This window comes from Leptinotarsa decemlineata, unplaced genomic scaffold, assembly GCF_025532065.1.
Source record: "Leptinotarsa decemlineata unplaced genomic scaffold, Ldec_3_MD MMD2_tig00026328_RagTag_RagTag, whole genome shotgun sequence".
In the NCBI taxonomy this organism is placed as follows: Eukaryota; Metazoa; Arthropoda; class Insecta; order Coleoptera; family Chrysomelidae; genus Leptinotarsa; species Leptinotarsa decemlineata.
Window position 1 is genome coordinate 6,273,485 of NW_027412688.1, and position 24,425 is coordinate 6,297,909.

Sequence of the window (24,425 nt, forward strand, 5' to 3'; positions counted from 1 at the left end):
ACTTTCACATATCTTTTGTTCAATATGATCACGGTAAGCTGAATAAACAAACTATTAATTCACGAGTCAAAATCAATTTTATTTCAACTCAAGGATGATTGCCTCTTGCCTATAAAATTGGTAAGAGCACATGTACATCGTCAAGGATCACAAAATACATAATGAAAAAAATACCCAAATAACTTTAAATTTCAAACTCCATTTTCAGACTCATCTTCACGTTTTCTTTTTAAACTGTTGGAGTCGGACCCCGATCCATTAACAGGTGTCAGTTGCACATTCTGTAGCATATGTATCCTTGGTTTCAACGCAGTTTTTTTATGCTGGGTCTTGATTTCAGTTACAGAGTTAGGGAGACTGTCTGTTTGCTCGGAAACTGTACGCTTTGAAAAGCTGATGTTCGACTCAGGTGTTAGTCTCATTCCTGGACCGTCTGATATACCAAAATTACTTTTACCGACGTTCTTCTGGGTACTCCTGAACGTATAGTTACATGAAGACAAGTGATATCGATCCGGAGGCAAAACCAATCCGCAATGAGGATTCACTGGGGGTAGAGCTGACTCATTTGTTGTCTGTGCCAGTTCTAGTGGAACTTCTCTTGGTGGTGGAGTAGCAAAAGTCGACTCACAATTATGTTGTAGGGCCAAACGAACATCATTAACATCTGGAAATTTCTTTTTGGAGTTATTAGCATACGCCCGAGCTTCTTCCAAAATTGATGCAGCATATCTATATACAAAGTCATTGAGTTGCACTACAGTGTTCGGTTCATAATCTGTAATTCCCATTTCCTTCATATTTGCCATTATTACCTGCCCATTTTTTGAAATACGTTTCGGCTGGGTCAGTTTGGATTCATCTTGTTCACTCATCGTTAACAAACTGTTTGGGTAATGTTCTAATCAACTAGGAAGATCGATGATCACTTTGATTTATGTTATATCTACACAGAAACATAAGTTTCCCTGGTCATAAATATATATTGTAACTTTCCTTCAATGATTTGTATATATACAATTTGAATTACCTGAATTTCAAGTACCTGATTTGTTACCTACCCAATTATTATTGAGAATGTGTACCTGAGTTCGAGAAAAAATCGATTAACAATAACATAAGAAATTAAGAGGGAGTGTACGAACTCATTTGAATAAATATTTGATGAACAAAATTACCTTATGTATCGGTTAATTACCTCACATTTTTTTAAATATTCAGTAACGAAGAGTTATTCAATTCTATTTGGTCATTCAGTAAATGTCCCGAATTCTTATATCTATTTAGTTGTAAACACTCTAAAAGATTGAGTTTCAAACTACGAGCATCTTAGAAAACTTGATCGCAACCAATAAGATTATTATATGGAAAAATATTGTCTAAATATCTAAACTACATCAGATCGAAGCTATTACGATGGTGGTTCCAGAAGTACCCAGCTTGACCTAGAGATGGCGGTAGCTGTTTGAAAAATGTCACTGTATTAGAAAGTACACAATCTATTAAGCATATGTTTCAAATTTGAAGACGCTGCGTTGTTAAGTATTTGTTTGGCAGCCTCATGCATCCTATTCGCCAGATTTAGCCCCCTTGGATTATTTTCTGTTACCAAACTTGACATAATGGCTCAGTAGTCCAAGATTTTCCAATGATGAAGACAGGATTAAAACAGTTTTCATAATAATGGTATCGAACTTATTAAACGTCGCTGGGAAAGTGTATATAGCTGCAAGGAGATTATGTTGACAAATAAATAAATTTTTTTGACCGCGTACTTCTGGGACCACCCTCGTATATGTTTTTTGGAGTCTTATGGATTTAGGGGGAAAACAGGTGACTGGATTTCTTTCTTTTTGACAGATCATTCACAATGCCATTCTCTTCAATTTAGGGTAGAAGGTTGCATCACACGTGAATCATCTGAAATAGGTCAGGGACAGGTTCAGTTAGGGGTACCTCAGGGATCTATACTAGAACCTACTTCAGGAATATCTTAGGAAGTGGGATGACCTTCTTCAAATCATTTGTTTACTTACACACTGCTCAACATAAAATCGGACCTGACGTAAGTGATAATGTAAAATTTCTAGGCATTGACTTAAGCGGACAAGTGGACAGTGTGAAAGTTTGATTTCTGAAACGAATTTCTACCGTATATTTTGTATAAATTGAAACTAGGCTGCTGTAAGGCAAATGCTTGTGGGGTAACTCTACTACGGTTAAACAAGTTCTTATGAGTCTATTTTGAAATGTATCATTACTATTTCTGAAAGAGGGTCATATGAAAAGTTATTCCCTACATTTCGAATTTCAACCATTAGAAGTTACTTGTGAAAGCTGGAATATTGAAGGTTGAAGAACCACGTGAAGTAGTATTTTTCAGAACCAAATCTGGACAACATAAGATGAAGCATTCGATTCATTCATAAAATTACGACTTTATGTCACCAATGAGTTTTATTAACTCATATTATCGATGACAGTACGTAATGACTTTCATTCGCTTATTTGATTGAATCCCAGCCATTGATTGCTTCCGAAGGAAGCTTCCGAAGGAAACAATCAATTTGAAAAACTTTAGTTTATACATTTCTGCCAAAAATTCGAATGAAATGGTACTCAAACCTTTCGTAGTATTATCTTCAAAGAACAAGAGTGCAAAGTGTTCCAGAAAGTAGCTGCTACTTGCTGTGTTTGATAACTAAAACTAATTATCACATGCCAACAAAAAAAATGTTTTTGAAAACTTGGTTTACTTTAAAGCAGGCCGGGCGGGCTGACCCGGGCGACCTAAGCCGCGTTGATGTAGACGCCCCGGGCGGCTTTGCCGGGTTAGAAAATGCCGGCCCGGGCCGTGCCGATCCCAACCCGCATAAAGTAGGTACAGATCAAAGGAAGCCGAGCCGAACAAAAATATAAAGTGGGGACGTGCCGAGCAGCCCCGAGCGGCTTCAGTTACAATTAAACCTCCGACCGAACTAGACGAACTATTTTATTTTCGACTCAGTTTGTTTAAGTAGGGTTTTTTATTGTTCATTTTAAGTGATGGAGTGGAATGACGAACACGTTTTAGTGTTAATAGACTTATATAGAGAACGTCGTCTTCTATGGGATAGTTCAGATTCCCAACATAAATTAAAAAACCAAAGACACGACAGTCTCACAGAGATTGCTGTGTCTTTTGGAGTGGATAAAAATGAAATTGAGCGCAAATGGAAAAATTTAACCAGCCATTTTTGGAGGGAAAAAAGAAAGAAGCTGAAACGAAAAGAACAGGGAGTGGCGCTACCCTACTTCTAAAAAGTACTCTTCAAAGAAGTCACCTGTCTTGGTGTTGAAACTAAATAATGTAGGTAGAAATAACCCGGCCGGCTTCGTTTTCGGTGTGGACGTCGTGCCGGCCCGAACGTACCCGCCCGGCTTAGCCCACCCGGGTCAACCCGCGCGGCATAGTGTGGACCCTGCTTAATAGCTGATTTTTATAGATTTTTGTGTGCTGAATCCAAATCTGGTCTTAGTTTTTTTGTTTCACTTATAGTTTTTGAGAAATTGACTTTTTTATATAATTTAAAATATGTACGGTATATGGTAAAATCAATGAAACACTATGTTAAATCACTATCATGGTTTTTATTTACAGTAGGTTACTTGAAATAATGATACAGTGTTGTAATGTAGGTTTCACAAGTCAGGTGAAATTGGTTTATACTTCCTTTTTTTTTCTCTTTGAAGTTTCTAGTATAGCTTTTCCTGCGATGAGTCGCTTGTTGAGCTTCACGATGACCAACAGTAGTATCCCATCATGTTGATGTTCCAGAGGCCTTAGTAACGTTTTTACATGAATTTAATATCTTTGTGAAAATGCTCACCCTGCTCCTCAATAACACCTCCCAAATTTTCCGGGAAGTAATCAAGATGACTGTTCAAGAAGTGTACTTTCAGGTTCATCACATATCCTAGTTTCTTCAAATTCTTTAACATTTTAGCTACAATGGTACGGTATTCTGGGTCTTTTCCATTTCCTAAGAAATTTGTAACAACTTGTTTGAATGATACCCATGCTTCTTTCTAATGCAAGGTCATTGTGGTTTCAAAGTTTATGTCGAACATCATTTTTCTAATGTCGGGTCCTACAAAGACGCCTTCTTCAAGTTTAGCATCTGAAAGGTTTGGAAATTTCTGACAGAGATACTTGAAACAAGGTCCATCTTCAGGCAATGCCTTTACAAACTGTTTCATGAGGCCTAACTTTATATGTAGAGCATGTTTCTAGGATCTACAAGGTATTTGCGGAGTATGTTCTTCTCGCCGGATTTTAAAGACTCCCTCACAGGACAGTTCTTTCTGTACCAATGTTGATCCCTTGCTCTACTGTCCCATTCACACAATAAACATGGAAATTTGGTAAAACCGCCTTGCTGACCAAGAAGCATTCATGTTACTTTCAAGTCATCACATATCGTCCAACCATGAGCCGAATAACCAATTTTATTCAACACTATTTCTAGGTTTTCATAGGTACAGAATGGCCAACAGTGTTACTATTGTGTAATAAAACAGATTTTAAACTAGTTTTGAAAGAATCATTAAACAGCCTCCGGTCTTCTTTTTTGTATTCAACACCAAACTCTTCGATCAGGCCTGGAATGTCTGAGCAGTACACTAAATCACCTTTCGAAAACTGCTGCTCTTTCTCTTCCTATACACATATATACTAGTTCCAACTGTCAATAAGTTCTTTTCTTTTAGCAATTCAGCTTTTTCTTTTGTTAACCCAAAATCCCTAACTAAGTTGTTAAGCTCAATCTGGTTAAACAGTTCAGGCTCTATATTTGCAGTGCATCAGAAAACATTTCAGTTTGAACAGAATTCAAATCATCTGAAGGTTCTGGGACCGGCAAATCTACACCGTGCCCTACTGGTCGGATGGCGGAAATTAAGTTAGGGTAGCTTATTACCTTCTTGTTTTTCGAGTTATGGCCGGTAATATCAATACTACAAAAGAAGCAATCATCAGTGAGGTTTCTAGGTTCCCTCCATGCCATAGGAACAGCGTACTTAAAGGCTTTTTTCACCTTTTTTGACCATTTTCTAAGATCTTCAACACAAACATAACATACCTTATGCGGGGCCCAAGATTTTTCCTGATTACCAAGTTATCATAATCATAATTATAATCATAATTTATTAGCCCAAGTATGTATAAAGTACATTTAAGGTTGTCATAACAGAGGTATAAATATATGTATAGAACGTAGATTCAGTGTAAAACATAGAAAAAGTAAACGACATATAGTTTAGTGACAAACAGTACATGACATTTACAGTATCTGAGAAACTTTCAACGAAATTATTAACAATTTCAGTGGATTATGGTTGTATTTCATCAAAAGAGAAGTCAAAAAATTCGTCGAGATTGTAGAAAGCATTATACAGTAAAATTTCCATAACTGCAGCTTCAAATATTTTTATCGGAGCATTTTTAGTCCATTTGGTAATTTATTGAAAAGTTTCAGAGCAGTATAATTTGTTGGCTGCTGAGTTCTTTTCATTCTATGGTATGGAATACTCAATAAATTTTTATTTCTGGTGTTGTAGTAGTGATATGATGAATTTAGAGATAGTGAATTCTCATTTTCTTTAATGTACATCACGCATTGTAATATAAAAACTGATGGTAGAGTTAATATATTTAATGCAGTGGTCCTTGAAACCAGCTTGAGCTATTATTCGTATGACTTTTTTCTGCAATTTGAATATTCTCTCACTATCTGAAGAGTTACCCCAAATTAAAAGGCCGTAAGAAAAGACCGAATAGAAGTTACTGTAGTAGTATGTCAGTGTCGTGTCAAAAGTGGTTTGTTTTCTGATTTGATAAACTACTTTATTCAATTTTGCTGCTAATTGCTCAATATGTTTTTTCCAATTCAAGTTAGTGTCAATATGGATGCCTAATAATTTCACGCTATTTTGTTGATCAGATTTTACCCGTTTGTTTTTTCAGTATTTAGTTTAAAATTGTTTGCTGTAAACCAATTGGTGGCTCTCGCTACTGTTTCAGATTTTTTTACAGTTAATTCCTCGACCTCTTGGGCTACATTCAGAATGGTCCTGTCATCCGCATATAAAATAGCTGCATCTGCGTTCAGGTATTTTGGTAGATCGTTTATAAAAACAATGAAAAATATTGGTTCTAGGACAGACCCTTGAGGAACTCCGATATCTAAAGGCAATAATTCTGATTTTTCGCCCGAGAGTAAAACAACTCTTTGCTGTCTCCGACTCAAATAAGAGGAGAAGAGCTCAAGAGCTTCACCTCTGATTTCATAAAAATCTAATTTATTCAGGAGATAATCATGTGTTACACAATCGAATGCTTTAGATAAGTCAAGCATGGTAGCAGAAAAAAGTTTATTATCGTCTATTGACGTTGTGATTTTTTCAAGAATGGATATCAGTGCTTTCGTCGTTGTTTTATTTGTACGGTAACCGTACTGCTCTGCTCCGTAAACGACTCTGTTTTTAAGCAGTTGTTTCAAGATTTTCGAAAAGACTGGTAGTACTGAAATTGGTCTGAACATATTCACATCAGTTTTATTATTGGTTTTGGGAATGGGAACCACTTTGGCAATCTTCAGTTCATCTGGGAATATTCTTTGTTCCAGACACTTATTGAAAATGTAGCATAATAAAGGTGCCAGTTCATCACCTATATTTTTATGTACTGTAATATTTATATCATAAATATCCCTACTGTTGAAATTTTTCAAGTTTCTCACAATGCTCTTAATTTCATCCTCAGTGATGGGTGTAATGAAGAATGATTCGCAAGGGGAACTATGGGTATTTTTCAGGGATTGTATAGAATCCATATCACCTTTGGGCAGTAAGTTAAGGATATTCTTTCCGACATTAACAAAAAATTTATTGAAATTATCAGCTGAAATGCTGTAATCATTCCTTTCAGATTTGCCTACTTGAGACTTTATCAGTGTCCAGATTGCTTTGGATTTATTTGTCGAGTTTTCAATAAATTCTTTATTTGCATTGCGTTTTGCTTTATCTATTTCTTTTTTATAGTTTGATTTCATTCTCTTGTAAATACCAGATATTTCTTGTGATGGATGGCATTTTTTTACAATATTTATAGCATCTAGTAAGTTTCTCATTTCTTTGAATTCCAAAATATGATAAGTAAACCTTTTTCACAAAGTCTGTAATGTTTCTTTGATTTTTTTAATAACAAACTCACCACAAATATAACAAAAACTGTCAGCAGAGTTCTTACAACCGTGATTAGACATTTTAATGAGCACATGTACTGGAAACCAGAAAGTAAGATTAGGTTGACAGTAAATAAAACATCAGCTGTGAACAGAACAATATAATTCATCTTTTTCTGGACAGTAAATGTGTTTTAGCAGTGCTGCCAACTCTTCTACATCCAGCACAAATTATTTTACAATTTTATTTGTAGAATATAAAAGCTGTTAAATTTCGTAATTAATCAAAAAATTTAATATTTTAATGTGCAAATGTGAAAAAATGGTAGGTGATACGGCTTATTGTGTTATATTTGGATTTAGCACCCTAAAAAACAGAATAATGAGGTGGTATTTTAAGTAAAAAAGTTCTTTCATCGTTGTCCTGTATTATCGATACATGATCATCGAACGTTGTAGCACAAATTCCTCCATAATTCCGAAACTAGTTACTGGAACATATATGTTGTAAATTATTAAAGTAATACTCTCATTCAACCCCCATTCTCGCTATAACCTAAAAAGCTACTCTTGACAACGACGTGTAGTGAATTTTTAACGAGCAGCGAAACTTTAGAAGTAAAAGGGTCCTTTGCTCTGAAGAGAAGCATTCGTGGAACATGTTCCAAAGAAGGATATTTCCCTGAAGTTTATTACGGCTTGGAAAACTAAGAAATGAACTTGGAATATTCCACTTGAAACCCTCGACAGGTTCGAGATGAGATGAGATCGTGCGCTGTTTGTACAAAGTCTTTTTTTCGTCGAGTACAATTACTTTCAATGTAGCAACTGTATAATACCATATGAAATGAAAGTGGATGTTGTGTTGAAAAAAAATCACATTGCGGATCAAGAAAGAAATGGCTCTTCCAAAATTTTACTAAAAATCTGTTTAAAAAATATGTTTAAAATCTGTTTTTCCGTTAATCAGCTGTCGCCCCCATACGAACGACAACTCTCAGAAGTTGAGAAACTTGTGCAAGCTAACCTAAAACTCAAAGATCTTCAATTTTTTACTGGCTGCAAGAAAAATAGTTTTTTCACATAATAATTTAATTACCCCAAATAAATATAAAAGGTTTTCCGAAAAGAGGTTTCGAATGGATATATTTGGTACTTGTCCAATCCTAATTTTTGTTTTGTATTAGGTTATTCAGAACATTATACAGTCGAACAACGTATTTACATAATTGAAACATATTTTCAAAATGGGTCTTCTGTGATAGCAACATATTTGTGAATTCATGATTACTTTTATGTACGCAATCGTACGCAGAAGTATAGTTCAAGTAAACGATATAGTGCCCCCTACCTTCCAGCAGTTCCCCTTTAATAAAATAGTTAGGGGGCTAACTAATTTTGTTATTCAATAATCATTTCTGATTCTGAATAAGTAGGGACTCAAATCAGAGTGATGATTGAAAATACTTCTGAATATTACTTACTAGCACTCGTACAAATTTGGGATCAATGAGTTTTCAAACAATTTCTCAAAAATATTAGCTTCTATGTTCTTAATATAGTCAACATTGCAGTACTCAAGTTTTTTCCACATAATTTCAAAGAATTCGGAACCCATCCTTCACTTCCACCGCAATGCACAATGATGCTCATTTTCCTTTGAACAGTTACGAAAATAAGTAAAATTGTCACATATGGGACAATTAAAATCCTAGGAAGATTCACGATAAGCCAATGCACGCTCATCTCTTCGTGTGACAGTTTTTGGCCTAGGGTTTAGTTGGTCCAAATGAAGGCGAACAAGCTGTTACAATAAACGGAGAGCGAGCAAGCGATTGATGATTTTTATAGGATGTGATGATGGAGATGTATGTAGGGAAATCATGGTTCCAACAAGATGTTGCGACATGCCATACAGCAAGAGAAAAATTGAATTTATGGCGTACACAGTTTGGAGGGAGGATTATATCAAGGAATGGGGACGTACATTGGCCACCAAGATCACTTGACCTGACGCCGCCCCATTATTTTTTGTGGGGTGTTGTAAAAAACAAAACGTACGAAAAAATAACCTACAACAATTGGAACAAGAAATTACACGGATAATTCGTGACATAACGCCACAAATGTATTTGAAAGTAATGGAAAATTTCAAGAAAAGAACTAACTGTGTGCTGCCGGAGAAGTTTTGTTGGTCATTTGGCAGATACATTGTGTTTCACATATAATTGTTCACTGTTTAGTTACACACTGCCTTGAATGAATTTCAAGTATGTTAAAAACCGCGCATGTCTTCGAAACTATAACTCGGATAGTGACAATTTTTTTAACACGCCTTTATTAGCTTCACCTGTATGTATGTATGTTTGTTTGTTTGTAACTCGCAAGCTCGGGATCTGTATTTGACAGAATTATCAACATTATTGTTTGATCTATTCGCGGGCAGACGGCGCTGTACATAACCTCCTTGATATATCGACATAATTACTTAATCTATTCGTGGCCTTATTTGTAACCCTCCTTTGCGCGCCTGCTGCCTTGGGTTTGGTAGCTTATTTTCTGCCTCCCTCTCTGGAATTGGAAAATATCAATGGTCATTTTTCTAAACAATATACGGCTGATTGATCCCAATGTTAGGATAAAATAAATATAGTTTAAAAAGATTAAAAAACGCGCTTTTATTGCTTACGAAACTAAAAAATGAAAAACAAATATAGTTCAAAAAACTAAAAAACACGTAAGCGTGTTTTTTAGTTTTTTAAACTATATTTATTTTATGAATTACATTTACCTCACTTCGGGGAACATTGCTAATTTCATCAAATTGGTTCAGTAGTTTCCAAGATACGATTACGAATAAGTGTGACGATCGGGCTTAATGATACAAACTATAGGTGTAGTGTCAAAAGGAAGCCAATTTTCATTTTCTAGTACATATAAGAAAAAATCAAAATGGTCGAAACCAAACTAGCGTTAAAGCATAAATCCGTTGCAAGACCAAAAAATAAATAATAGGATTGCCGGATCATCCGATAATAAATAATCCGACATAAACAATCAAATAGACTCGAAAGAAAGAAATTAACCGACTCAAAAGTATGAAATATAATTTTTTACGCGAAATATAATTGGTCTGCGGTAATTTTGTTACAACTATATCTTATTCTTTTCCGTCGAAAATTTCTAATGGCGTCATATCAGGTAAAGTAACGAATCATTTTAAGGAGTCATGTCGGCGTAGATGGTGGGGGATAATTGGCATACCCAAAAGAGTTTTCAACTGGTGTTACGATTCATTAATACCTATGACAGACTAGCTAAATGACAATTATCAAAACCAGTGACTAGGTAGACGTGGTTTCTCAGAATAGCTCGCTAGATCACGTCATATGACTCCTTTAGATTTCTTGTGGAGATTCGTGTAATTTCAGGTATACATATATAATGTGTTTTATAATTATCCTTAGATATTCTGTGGAACAGTAAAAAAATAACCAAAATTGAGTTGCTCTGAAAAGAGAGGAGGATTTTATTACATAAACCAGTTTTTACATTTTCAACAAAACATTCTTCAACATTATTTAATCACAAACTAACCTGAAAAAAGAAACAACATTTAAAGCTATTGCTTCACCAGTTCCTATTAATTAATTGTTTAAATTGCAATATCTTCTTCAACATAACCTACATATTCATCACATGGAGACATGTGACCCACAGAACCATAGATTCCAAAGAGTTCACAGATAAATTATACAAAAGTTATTACGCGGCAAATTCAAACTGTTCAAACTAAATGAAGTGTCACTCACTTCGTTTACACATATACAGCAATTCATTCCAGAACACATGGAAAGAATAAGAGGTGTTTGCAACGAAAGGTACATCTTCAGTTTCAGCCATATATCAATGATCTTTTGGGAACAAATTAGCAGCGAAAATTCCGTGAAAGTTTTTGCAAATTTTCAACAGGGTAATTCTTATAAACGTAAACAAGGGGTTGTTTAGAATAGAACCTTTGTCACTGTTGAAAGTTTGGAGACTTCAAAAGCATCCAAGAATCCAGTGTCATGTATATACCGATCTCAACAATTTTAAGCAGTATTCTTTGATCATTCTTCAAAGTATACTCAGCGACAGTAGACTTTTCAGGCCTCCGAAACGGCATATGTGCAACGTGTTCTTTGAAACGAGATTCGATAGCGCGTTTAGTCTGACCAACATATTTTTCTCAGTCCTGACAGTTTGTTTTAAATATCCTCGACTATTAGTTTTTCATTATTTCAGGGATCGGAGAGGCAACCGTTCAACTGCAGGAGCCAGAATCGGCCTCGTTCATCGAAAGGGGAAGCAACGTGACTCTGAGGTGTCATCTGGACGCGTCCGGGGAGGTCCATTTCGAGTGGTTTCGGTAAGTAAGAGCGCAAATATAAGCGGCCCTGACCCCCCGTAACGTTCCGTTGTGGTGGTATCAATGACAGCAGGAAAGCATAGCGGGTCGCCACTAAATACGTCAAGGGGAAACAAATTCCATGCTAATTTCATTTTCTTTTGCCGTTCAGTAGACGCCAAGGGGGGAATCCATTATAGTCCACGCGTCATCAATACCTGACGCGATTTTACACACTCTTTTATGAGGCATCCCTTTGTCTTACAAATATAAAATGAAGATAAAACAGTTAATGTTTGTTTTTATCGACTGGGACTATTGAGCTTTGCAAAATCTGAAAAAATAAAAATTAGTAAGGGATATCTTCATAAAGGTGTAGAAAGGACAAACTTATCGTTTTCTCTAGATAACTGTTTACTACTAAAATCAAGACAGAGTTACACATATAGTCCGCAACATATGGAAGTTCTCTCAAAGAATAGCTGTCAAATGACCCCCCAAATCTGTAAAGACAAACATCTTTCAAAAATTGAGTTATCAATGGTATAGCTGTACGTCAAGGCCGTGCCCAGGGAGGGGTCCGGACCATTCCCCCCTGGCGTTATACAAAATTGCTCAAACACAGCGAAAACATTGCTCTGAACGCGACATATATGAGCGCTAAGGTTCAAAATGATCTGATATCAATTTGTGGTAAAATATTTCAGAAGAAAATTGTAATATGTTCAAATGAAGCGAAACTGTTCTCTGTTTTAGTAGACAAAACTGCTGATTTTTCGGGACACGAAAAACTTTCACTATGTGTTAGCTCAGGGCTAGTGCTAGAGTGCCACCAAGATTTAGCCAAAGCCTCGGTAGATAATAACATTATCCTGAGGTGAATTGAAGGGCACGATAGGAGTAAAGGTAATCGCATTGCCCACTCTTTAGCGGCTGGACTAAGAAATTTAGGACCCAGTGGCACCAATGGCCTGATGACTTCGACAAATGCGGAACTAGCCAAAACGTGACACCAGTGACCAGGAAAAATCTACGCTTAACAGTAGGATTTCTGACTGGCCACTGTCAACTAAGGAAATACCTCCACACTATGGGGCTAGTAGTCACACCTCTATGCAGGATGTGTGAACAGGAAGATGAAACTGCCAGGCATGTCCTATGCTAATGTCCAGAGTTATCGTCGATAAAAGAGTATGTGTTCGGCGAGTCTGGGCCTACATCTGCCGATATAAAGGAGATGTCTCCCAGAGACCTGTCCACCTTCCTGGAAAGGACAGGATGGACGATGACCTACAAAGTTCGAAACTTGTTATGTGGTAAAAGAAGATTTTCTCGTATTTGTAAAGGTCGATAATACAACTGCACAATCATTGGCTGACACGATCATAGCGTCCCTAAAAAAAACCTTAACATTAACTGCAAGAATATAGTGGAACTGGGGTACAATGGTGCAGCTATAATGAAAAGTACTTTTAATGGCGGAAATCATATCCCCGAGCTCTGTTTGTCCATTGCAGCTCTCATTCTTCAAACTTGGTCCTTTGTCATTCATGTAGTGTAGGTACCTCGTATAAGAAATTGTATAGGAACTGTGAAAGCAATTGGAATTTTATTGAGAGCATCTCCAAAGCGAACAATCTTCCTTCAGGCACGCATTAGGGCCAACTTTCCTGATGCAACATGGCAAAAATTAACCTCAATATGTGAATCGCACAAACGGCTTGTTGAAATTCATACAACATTTTAAATCTATCATTGAGACTTTGGAACACTTCAGCACAGACTCGGATATGGATACCTCAACCAAAGCTTCTTCTTTTCTGAGATCTCTTACAGCGAATTACAGGTATCACTCTGGTTTTGACGAAGGTATTTGCAGCAACATTAATAGTATGCAAAGTCCTGCAGTCACCTTTTTGTGACTTGTAAACAGCTGTCGACCATATTGAGAACGTACTAACGCACTTTCAAAATATTCGATCCAATATTGAAAAATACTTTTCAAATTTATTTACAGAAGCAAAGGATTTATTGACCGATGTCAATGAAGAGATCAAACTTCTACGGTTGACAATTTCCCAGCTCAAAATACGATTTACTCATCACAAGAAAGTGATTGCTGCTATCTACACTCTTATACCAACAGTTTGTTCCGGGAAGGAAACGCCAGTCCCAAGAGAGGACCTAGTGATGTACGAGGACCTGGTGGAACTAGACGAGATACAAGGCGAATTCCAACAATGGAAATTGTTGTGGCAGGGCAAAAGCCCTTCGGACCGGCCTCCATGCGCCATTGAGGCTGTCGTAGAGTGCAACAGGCAATTGTATCCTAACATTTTCATGTTGTTGAACATCTTGTCGAGTCTACCAGTAACCACGTGCAACCCGGAAAGGTCATTTTCCACACTTAGGCGCCTAAAAACCTACCTACGGAATTCTTGTGGGCAAGAGAGGCTAACCAGGTGTGCCCTAATGGTAATTCACAGAGATGTCATCATCCCAACATCCCAACTGATGATTTTATAACAGAATATGCCCATAAAAAGTCTAGAAGTCTTGATTTTGTATTGTGAATTCACTGAATTGGAAATTTGAGGTTTTTAGTTTTAAAAACGAATATGTTAGTCCAGTTATTTCAGTGGGGGGTCTTCTCCCGTGCCAAGAGAGTATGGTGATTACTTAAATTTGAGTTAGCAGGCCTTTTTTATTGAGACCTCCCCGAAACAAAAATCTGGGCACGGCCTTGCTGTACGTGATAGGATAGAGTTTCCTGCTGACTGTTGAAACTGTACATTTGGATATGTTAAGTTTTAAGCAATTAACACCTCTGCAAGAAGGTTAATATGGTTTGTTAAAGTAAAGTTCATTCATAAATACCTGTTATGGGGCTATATATTTTCAAGTTATCAGCAAATAGTAGACGGTTGAATCTCAGTTCAAATGAGAGATGATTAATGAAAGTAATGAAGGAGAGTGGACCCAAATTGGAGCCATGCGAGACACCTGAGGAGGATATGTACTGTGTAGGAGGAATGGCACAGAAAAACCAACTGAAGAGTGGATTTAACACTAAATAATGGGCAATACTACGAGTATCGATTGCTTTTTGAATGTCGGTATAAATGACATCAACCTGGCCTTATGAATCCAGAACTTCATGTATAAAAGCTTCTAGTAATAAAGCCTTGCTGACTCGGTGAGATACTATTTCTAACTAACTGATAGATGCCATCATATAATAATATTTCGAATAGTTTACCAAAGTTACATAAAATCGCGATTGGTCTGAAGTTGGCTATGTCTGCTGGATCACCTGATAATAATAGTCAATTTCCACAGAGTTGGATAGTTATAAGTTTCAATATCAGTATTGAAGATGTGAGTAACCGATTTTGTAAGAACATTGATCTTTTATAAGGAAACTGGGTATACTGTGAACCTCAAAAGTTATTTCATTTTTGAGTTTTTTCGATGATTCAATAATATCACATTCAGTGATAACCTTCAAAGATATATGATCATTACTAAAGCAGTTATTGAGACAACTGTGTCAAAATTATTTTCCGCTCACCAATTACAATATTGAAACGGAGACAAATTCCAACATTGTAGTTTATGCGTGGAGACACTTCATCGAGATATGAAGTTAGGTCCTGGAGATACTAGTGTCCTTCGACGTGGTCTCCTTATAGATGGTTCCGATGAAGGATACGATACGGCTAATTAGCGAAGTATCCCCAGCAGATATAACCACCCCCTTCGCTTATTGTTTAGCATCAAATTATTTCCAGTGTGATGGTGCTTTTTACGAACTAACGGATGGTACCACCGGGCAATCCATTGAGCCCGGCGATGGCAAACTTTTTCATGGAAAATTTCGAACAACGAGCCTTAAAGCATCACGGCCGCTTGCTTTAACCATATTGTTGGTTCCGCTTTGTTCATCATAGGTTTATGATATGGCAAGATAGTGAACAGACACTAAAACACATTTCTATTATGTCTAAACTCTCCAAAAATCCAATTCACAACAGAACAAGAAACCCGAAGGATTATAGCCTTCTTGAAAGTTCTGGAACATACGCGAAGATGGTACATTGGGCCACATAGTGTACAGAAAACCAACACACAGAGACATGAACCTGAACAAATAATCTAACCACCAGCCACAACAAAAGAGAGGGACAATTAAAACGTTGGTTGAGAGAGCACGACGTATTTGTTAACGTGAGAGCCTTTCTGAGGAACTCATTCATCTGAAAAATGTCTCCAAAGGGAATGAGTACAGCGAAGGAGAATTCCAGCGAGCCATACGACACAGGAGGGAGAATACCAAAGTAACCCCAGCTAGGCTGGTCAAGGAAAAATGTTTCCTTTCCTATTTTGAAAATGTTCAAGACCAGATTGGGGGTTAAACCAATATTTAAGCCAACAAAAACTATCAGATAAAGTCTAAGGTCAGCTAAGGACCCCACAGAGAACCTTTAGCAGCACCTGGGGCTTAATAGATTCCTTGTAGCTGCGGGTCGGTCTTCAAAGGGAACCATGAAGACAATTGTGGGTACCCGTCTTTCTGAACACAAGATAAATTGTTGACTCGGACAAACCGACAAATCAGCTCGATAAAATTCAAAATTACTATCCAAGGTTATATAGAGAGCCAATATAAATTCAAAAATACAGGGATAATTTCAATAGAAAATAAGATGATTTATTTGTATCAAATGCATCGTCCACATTTCGGATCTAAGTCCATGGAAAGTAATTCTTATTTTGCTTTGAATTCAAATCTGCTCATGAACAGATTAGCTGTGAATGGGGAGAGTGGGTTTCCCATTGCAGTGCCTCTAGAACTGGACGCAATTCTGTTCCATGCTCGTTGGATGAAAGAGCAATATCTGCCTTGATTTATCATGTGCATATGTTGAATTCTGTTGGGTTAAGTAAGTATCTCTTGTACTGAGTAACCTTTCAATAAAAGCATTTATTATTACAATTATTATTGCGTAGATTTTCGTCTTCGATAACTTCTCCACTGAGTACATTGTCTCTCAGATTTTTTGGGTTATTTTATTTTTCGTTGAAAACTATTTTACAAACATTTACAAACAATCCTATTTAAAACAAATTGCCAGTATTATTATTCATCTCAACTGCGAAAATAAACAACTTTTGCTCAACAGTTGAATGCAAATGGCAATGCTCACTCGAATTATTTGTGATTTCAGAAATGCGGACCGTTTAACGAAATCAGCCAGGCTTGAAATTAAGAAAAGAAGGATCCACATAAAGTCAGTGGAAGCGACAGACAACGGAGTTTACAGATGCGTCGCGAAGAATGAAGCAGGCGTGCAGCACAGCACGAAGAATTTTGCACTCGCCGTTCCCGGTACGTTGATTATTCATTTTATGTCCGATGTGAATGAGCTTTCATAACCTGAGGGAGCCGTTGACTAATTTTGCCGGCTGTTTTATCCGGGATGTTCTTTTATTTCATTATTGATTAGGGTGTAATTGGGGAAAGGATGTTGGATGCATCCTTGCGATTTTTTATTGTTCACAAATAACTGGACACTGAAAACAAGCCTTCTGAATTGAAAAGGGAGTATTTTTAAGAGACATGTTTTTTGGGGGAAAGCTTTTTGACTTTCTACTTTCAAATTCCGTTCAATTGAAAATATACTTCATTGTCTGAAGATATATATGACATTTCTTCATCATTAAAAAAAGAAAGTAACATTGAATTACACGAAAATAACTCCTTTCCATTCAGTTGATACTACAAAAAAATATCTACACATAAAGTTGTAATGTTATGAAAGAAATGAGTGCTTCGTTATGTAATGGTATCCAAAACGGTGCTGATGATGTGATGAGACAAGTGTCTTGTTCCGAAACTTCGAAGTACACCATTGAGAATGCTGGTGTTCCAGCATGGCGTCTATATCAATACTCTTTCATATTAGTTCATAAATAATTCACTGTTCATGTGAAAGTAGTTGTTTTGAATGGATTTTTTCCTTTCGTGTAATCCTTTTCTTTGCTGTTTTTGGCGAGTGCATTGGCTTGGGTTGTGGGGGTTGAGCAAACCGGCTATCGGATGTCTGCTTCCACGTAGCCCCGCTGGATACGGGAATAACAGAATCACTGGTGGTTCTGTTATTTCCAACTGAATGGCATCCCAACGATGGCTTAATCCATGTGGGTATCCACACCGAGAGGATGAATGACACTGAGCCTATCTGACGCTGAGTCTTCAGAGAAGATGGATGTCGGACTTACGACTCTAACTGACCTCCCTGTAAATTTAGATCAGGAGCGAGAGCTTCTCAACTCTCCAACTCCTGATCCAATTACTGAACCAAAAAACCAAAAAAAAAGGTTTGGTGGTGCAGCCAGGAAACGATTGAGTCGTCTCCTCAAGAGCGGGGTACCTTATGAAACCGGCTTGCACCAAATTCTTGAGCGGCGTACGCAGAATCTGTCTCAGGTGAAGAAACAATTGCGCTCAATTGATAATTCACCAAAACCAGAGGCGAAAAAGCCCTGTACGGTTGAATCTAAGGCATCATCAGGTGTAGCTAACGTGCAAACACCCTCATATGGGAAGGTTGTTGCGGATATCAAGGTGGGAATCTTGCACCTTGACTATCCGACTACCTCATAAACGATGAAACATCAGAGCAAATACTTTGTGCCTGCCCCGCTGCGGACCGAATCAGGTTTTTAGAGTTCGGCAGAGCCGTACTCTTACCATCTGACCTGAAAGACCACTCACCATACAGACTAGTCGGCTTCGTTGCGAAGGTGGGTTTATTTGGTCGAGTGTGAATAGGTGTGAGCCACAATAAACCCTTGGGGGTTGTGGTGGAGGGTCGAATCGATCCACTCACTTTGGACCTGGCCTAACCTAACCTAATCCTTTTCTTACATTTTGTAGCCAAAAGAAACTTTTTTGTGTTCACTACTTATCTTCAGGAAGTTTCTCTTCCAGTTTTTTCTTCTTTCTTTGAAAATTTCTCACATCTTTTGTTTAATGATGGAGAAGTAGACAGCTGAAAATCTTTTTCCACGAGCATTTTATTTTTGATAATTCATTGTGAAAATGCTAAGAAATTCCATAGGAATGTGTACGTTGAGAGATATTCAAGCAAAAAATGAATCAACATCTCCTAAAGATTTGAGCTTTTGCAACATTTTTTTAATTTCCTTGCCGGATCTGAACTGCATCCTTTCAACTTAAAACTTGATACGCCACTGCTCTTTCTTAAAGCAAAAAATATTTATGAAATATCATTTCCTATCTGAACAAATCTGGTTTCTTACTTTTTTTTGTTTTTTCTTTGACATACATGATACTGAAGAGTAGTTAGGAAATCGCATCGTCGATTCTTTTGAGAAACTTTAAGAAACAGTCCCGGCATTTTCCAAAAGGTACGTAAATCTGTGAAAAAAAACAGGATGAAAGGCATACAAACTTGCAGGAGGTAGGCAATTTCAATGTAAGCATTCCAAAGTGTTTAAAATAATTTTTCATGATTTTATCGTTAAAAATTCTTTCAAATAAATTATTTTCAAATCTTATAATGAATTGCATTTCTTAATATGCAAATGAATAAAATAATTATTTTGAGCGAAAACAGAATGTCAAACGAAAAAATGACGCAGTATTTACTCAGAAAGAAAGAATTTCAAGATTTTTTTCTGTAATACAAAGCAGTGATGAATCACTTTCATCTTCAAAATGATTCATTATAGATCGCATTCAAATGCCACTCAGCAATGACAGATTCTCAGTGGTTGCTAAAACTTATCGTTGCTATTTTCTTCCTCGCAGTCAACGCATATATCACTGATGATGTCTGTCGCAGTAGCAGACGAAACGTTTGATACTACAAGTTCCATTCGACCACAGCTTATCAGCCCGGATTTTATTTTCTTTAATCGTGACTACGATTGTGAAAGCCTATGTTCTTCAAAAAAATTGTTTCGTTAATCAATTGTATTTCACAAAATGTCATATAAATGGATTCATGTGATGTGTCCCCATTGAAATATTGTTATTCTTCTCTTAGGAATCACACGTTAAAAGTTGAGACCTCGTTAGTCCCTAACTCGCACAAATTTCGACTTCTGAGGGTTGCCGTTCGTAGGGGAGCGACAACTTGTTAACGCAAAAAATTATTTTAACAGATTTTTTTCTCAATCCCTCTCTTTCGATTCTTTATTGATTCTTCGAATTAAAGGTAATATAATCAATCATTCATTGATTTGAAAACGAAAATATGAAGTAGAATATGTATTTCATTGATTTATTCAAACATGTTGAGTCTAGGCAGAACAGAAGAAAAGAAATAAAAAACGTTCAACGGTAAACATTCAACGGTATCACCTCATTGCTAGATCATTTCTATATAATCCTTAACCCTCTCATGATTTTCCTGCTTTTCCTCTTTTCCACTTCTTTTTGCACGATAGTTTTTTCAACTGTTAATGTTAGTCGAAACCAGAGTCTTAAAAACATATGTTATCAAAAAAACGTTTGTATTTGACTGTTGGTTTCCACTAATTGCTTTGTAATAAAAGCTGCAGAGACAGACAGACTGAGGTACAAAAATAGGTAAAGTAAATGTTAAAAATTGGCCTTCCTTCTCCTGAATACACATTTGGCAGTGTCTTGAAAAGAAAAATCGAATTTTTTTTGAAATCATAGGCTTCTGACAAAATCGATTTGCACTTTCAATAATTCGATGCCTCAGTTGTTGTTCGCCAGAACAACCGAATACGCGTCTCCTTTTATGAAATCCCAGAAGCAAAAGTCAACAGGGTAAGGATCTGGACTTCTCGCTGACTAATAAATAGATGCATCAGGGTTCCTTCCAATCAAACGTCCAGGGTACAGATCGGAAAGATATTCCCTTCTTCTTGGTAATGCCACATAGTTTGCCTCATTCCTAAATTTACTCCAAGTATTTTGTAAGAACTGTAAGTAATTTGCACCATATTATTGCATATTATTTGAAAGAAATCCGTGGCCTATTAAATTATTATTCACAACCATCGACTTTAAAAGTATTTTGGTGATGTGTCATTTTTTGTGTTAAAAACCAGTCGCAAAATACCATTCTTTTAAGATAATCTTAACCTAGTAATTTCTGAACGGTTGTTAAGTGATAGAAGGATGAAGCTGCCCTTCCTTTAATCTTTTCCAAAGCATCATGTGACCAACATCTAATCGAGGGTTTTTTCGACAAATTCTGAAATCTCATCGTTTGTATTCATTTTTGGACGACCAACTATTACCAGCAACTTATCCGATCGCAAAGTATCCGTCTACCGTAATCTAAAATTCCAAAATAAGGATTCTGCAGTATCACTAGTATTCCAGAATATATTATTTAATTATATTATATTATTCCAGGGGGCAGCCATGTTAATTCTGTTAGTGTACATTCGGAATGAGAATCACCCATTTTTCTACAATATCAGAAAAATGGCAACAACTTACAGTTGAAATCCTGACTCAAATATAGTCAAAGATGAGAAAATCGAAGTCGTTATAATTTTCCCACCAAAAAGCAGCCCCAGTCATCGAATGTCAAAGATAAACGAGGTTCTCCTTCATTGTAAACTTTTTTTGTGACTCTTCTCATTGAATTATCAAATTATGTAAAAATTTCAGATTTTCAATGTTCAGGTTGATATACAATGACTGAAATCTCAAATTATTTCAGGGGAGACGACAGCTTTGATTCAAATCGTGCCTTCAGATCTCATCATCAAGAATGGTGGCATTGCCTTCTTTGACTGTTCCTATCAACATGCAGACGTTACTGAATGGTATTTTGAAGAAAAACCGTTGTCAACCAACGAAAGGTAGGAATTTTTTAAATATTGTGCAAGAGCATTTCACTAGATGTTATAATAATACTGTTACTGTTCATTTTCGTAGCTTTTGCTCTATTTTTTTTCATTCTATTCGCGATTACATATGCTGTCTTACCTTGATACGTTTCTTCCTAATTAGTCAGTAAAAATAATAGTAAAATTCAGCGATATAGTTCCTTTTCATTTTGCAGGATCACCATCCATTCTAATGGCACCCTGCAGATCAACGATGTGACTGAATCAGACCAGGGTCTCTACAACTGTGTAGGAATCCGTAGTGAATCTACAGAAGTACCTCAAAGCTACACTGCCAAATTGAAAATAGCATGTATGATACTTTACTACGAGTTGTAACTCTCTTTCATTGACATATTCAAAAAGACACTTTCATGTGAGATTTCCACTTGTGGCATTAATGCTGACGGATTTAATCAACTTGTGTTACGTTTGCAAAAGAGTACTGATCCAAATGGCCTTATTTTGGTTATAATTATTCACTGAGATATTAAAGTTTAAAGTAGACTGATAAACATTGACAAAACTTTTGAATCAATCTAATATCATACCCTTTTATTGAGACTTTGTTAAATGTTACAGACATCGAACCATTCGTCCTAACCTCTTTCGAACCGCCATTGCCGGACTCCAAGAAAAAAATTGTTGGAGAAGGATTGACGTTTCAGTTGACATGTCTGCCAACAAACAGTTCACCTCCAGCTAAACAATGGTGGGAAAGACCAAACGGCCATACGGTAATTAGCAGTATTACACTAATGAGGAAGGGAATTATTTTTCTTGTTTTACAGATATCTGATAGTGGAGACGTAAGGGTTGATGATGGAAGGTTGATTATCGATAATGTCAAGTCGGAAAACGCTGGTCGTTATAAATGTGTAGCCGAGAATATAGCGGGTATTACGGAAATGGCAGTGGAATTGATGGTTACTAGTAAGTTATTAATTTTATCGATGATATTTATGTGAATTTGGTATTAGTTTCTGAGGATATATACGAAAATTACTTTAAATTTGACAGCCGAGAACTACAATTCGTGACTTCTTTATGGTGAGAAATAAGTATACAATAAATTCTGTATATAAGACAGTGGAGACAGAGTTACAAAAAGTGATTTGATCTTAGTTGTTTTTTGAAATACAATTGAATGACAAAAATAAAAATTCAATCCAATAAATGACAATATAGTGAAAAACTAAGTGAAGAATCTATTTGAGCACAGTATAAACAATAAATTTATTAGCACTATCTTCATACTTCAAATTGGCTTCACCACCAGTGACTATGTACCTATTGCACAATTTTATTCATTTATTTATTCTCATACAGGTGTACCCTAATTACATGAGAAAGTCGTTGTACAAGTATCATGGATTCATAGCCAGTATACAATGAAAGAAACTAAAGAGATACCTATGTTATAAAAAAAATAACTAATCCAGAAATATAACAGATAAGATAATGAAATACCTTTCCCAAAATGTGTCTGCGGCGCTGAAAGACAGACTATTATACACTTGATAGAGGACTGTCCAATTAATTCCTACTCATCCGATTTTCTGTTTGCCACTCGAGAGAAGAGAGTCAATATTCGTTACCTTAGTATTCGCTTGTGGAATATTGAGAAACGTGAAATGAAAATGTTACTCTTGTTACATACTTACCTGTGATGTAGCCACACGCTAAATAAATAAATAAACCAGATATAAGGTTTATCAAGATCTTCTTCAGTAGCCAATGTTCAAACCATTCTATGTATCAAGTGGCTGTGACTTATAAAAGTAATATGCCATAGATAGTCTTTCGTTTAGCATGAAATAGCAGTGTTGACACAATATTCTAGTAATGCAAATGATCAGATGATAGTCTGGTAGAGATGATAGAGTTTGGTACTCATATGAGGAGAAAAGCTGGTCAAGAACCCATTTCAACCCAAGTTTTTCTATTCCATGATTCCTCCCACTGGTGAACCACAATGAAACCCTTGTGTTACAATGGAAAGTATAACAGATCCATCCATTTGAATCTGTCCTCATTTAGGCTTGAAAGAATAGGCAAATCAGACTTTTCTCAAGCAGTAAATAACACAAAAACCAAGACTGCTGATACTTCTGATGCTTTGTTGCCTGAGCCAAAGAAAGCTGCATAGTTTTGACTCCATATATGACAGAATGCTTTAGATTCTGAATAGAAAAGATGACAACTACATAACATATCAATTATTATTTAATTTTTTAGCAAAACCAAAAATTCTGGTACATCCAGTAAGCGTTACTGTCGACGAAAATGAAGAATCCATACTACACTGTGAATTTGAATCTGACTCTAGGCAGCACACGATAGTTAAATGGAGAAAAGATGGCAAATATCTGAAACACGATGACGAATCTTCCAGTTACCAAAGATTGAAGATTTTCAAGACGAATGGCACTTTGGTGATCCATAGTACTCAGGCAGCTGACAGGGGGGAATACGTTTGCGAAGTCATTACTGTAGGGCAGAAACCAGTGGCTTCAAAACCTGCTACGATATCAGTAATTGGTAAGTGGAGTTCCGAAGGGATCCATATTAAGAACATTCGGTTTCATATAAAGTGATTTAACCTTCACTTATTTCAGAGCAACTTCGATTCGTTCCTGCTCCGGTTAACAAAAAAATGGAACTTGGAAGTATCGCAAAAGTGCACTGTAAAGCTCAGGGTACGCCCCCTCCAATAATCCGATGGGAGAAGGAAGGGGTTCAAGTAGATAATTTAACCAGTCACATAACGGATATGAATGGTACTTTACATTTCAATGGAGTCCAGAGTGAAGACAAAGGAAGATATAATTGCATCGCTAGCAATAGTCAAGGGACCATTAATGCATCGATAAACATTGAAGTAGTTGGTAAGTGAATTTATTTTCAGG

At 36.5% G+C, this 24,425-nt stretch overlaps 2 protein-coding genes across 4 annotated transcripts in view; one reads left to right on the forward strand and one right to left on the reverse strand.

The window, feature by feature from the left end:
• The window catches only part of LOC111515782 (tyrosine-protein kinase-like otk), a 226,507-nt gene that overhangs the window by 185,835 nt on the left and 16,247 nt on the right, over positions 1 to 24,425 (forward strand). For all 3 annotated transcript variants that reach the window (XM_074182399.1, XM_074182398.1, XM_074182397.1), the window contains exons 4-11: positions 11,511 to 11,634; positions 16,842 to 17,002; positions 21,348 to 21,489; positions 21,693 to 21,829; positions 22,099 to 22,253; positions 22,308 to 22,449; positions 23,755 to 24,057; positions 24,135 to 24,404. In XM_074182399.1, the coding sequence (XP_074038500.1) occupies positions 11,511 to 11,634; positions 16,842 to 17,002; positions 21,348 to 21,489; positions 21,693 to 21,829; positions 22,099 to 22,253; positions 22,308 to 22,449; positions 23,755 to 24,057; positions 24,135 to 24,404 (1,434 nt within the window). The remainder of the gene's footprint in view (positions 1 to 11,510; positions 11,635 to 16,841; positions 17,003 to 21,347; positions 21,490 to 21,692; positions 21,830 to 22,098; positions 22,254 to 22,307; positions 22,450 to 23,754; positions 24,058 to 24,134; positions 24,405 to 24,425) is intronic.
• Positions 192 to 875, reverse strand: LOC141485523 (transcription initiation factor TFIID subunit 9B-like). Its single transcript, XM_074182356.1, has one exon. It carries the CDS (start codon positions 873 to 875, stop codon positions 192 to 194), a length of 684 nt encoding a protein of 227 aa, XP_074038457.1.

Excerpts from the sequence above, each read along its gene's own strand:
- LOC141485523 (XM_074182356.1), bottom strand. The coding sequence starts at position 875 with ATGAGTGAACAAGATGAATCCAAACTGACCCAGCCGAAACGTATTTCA.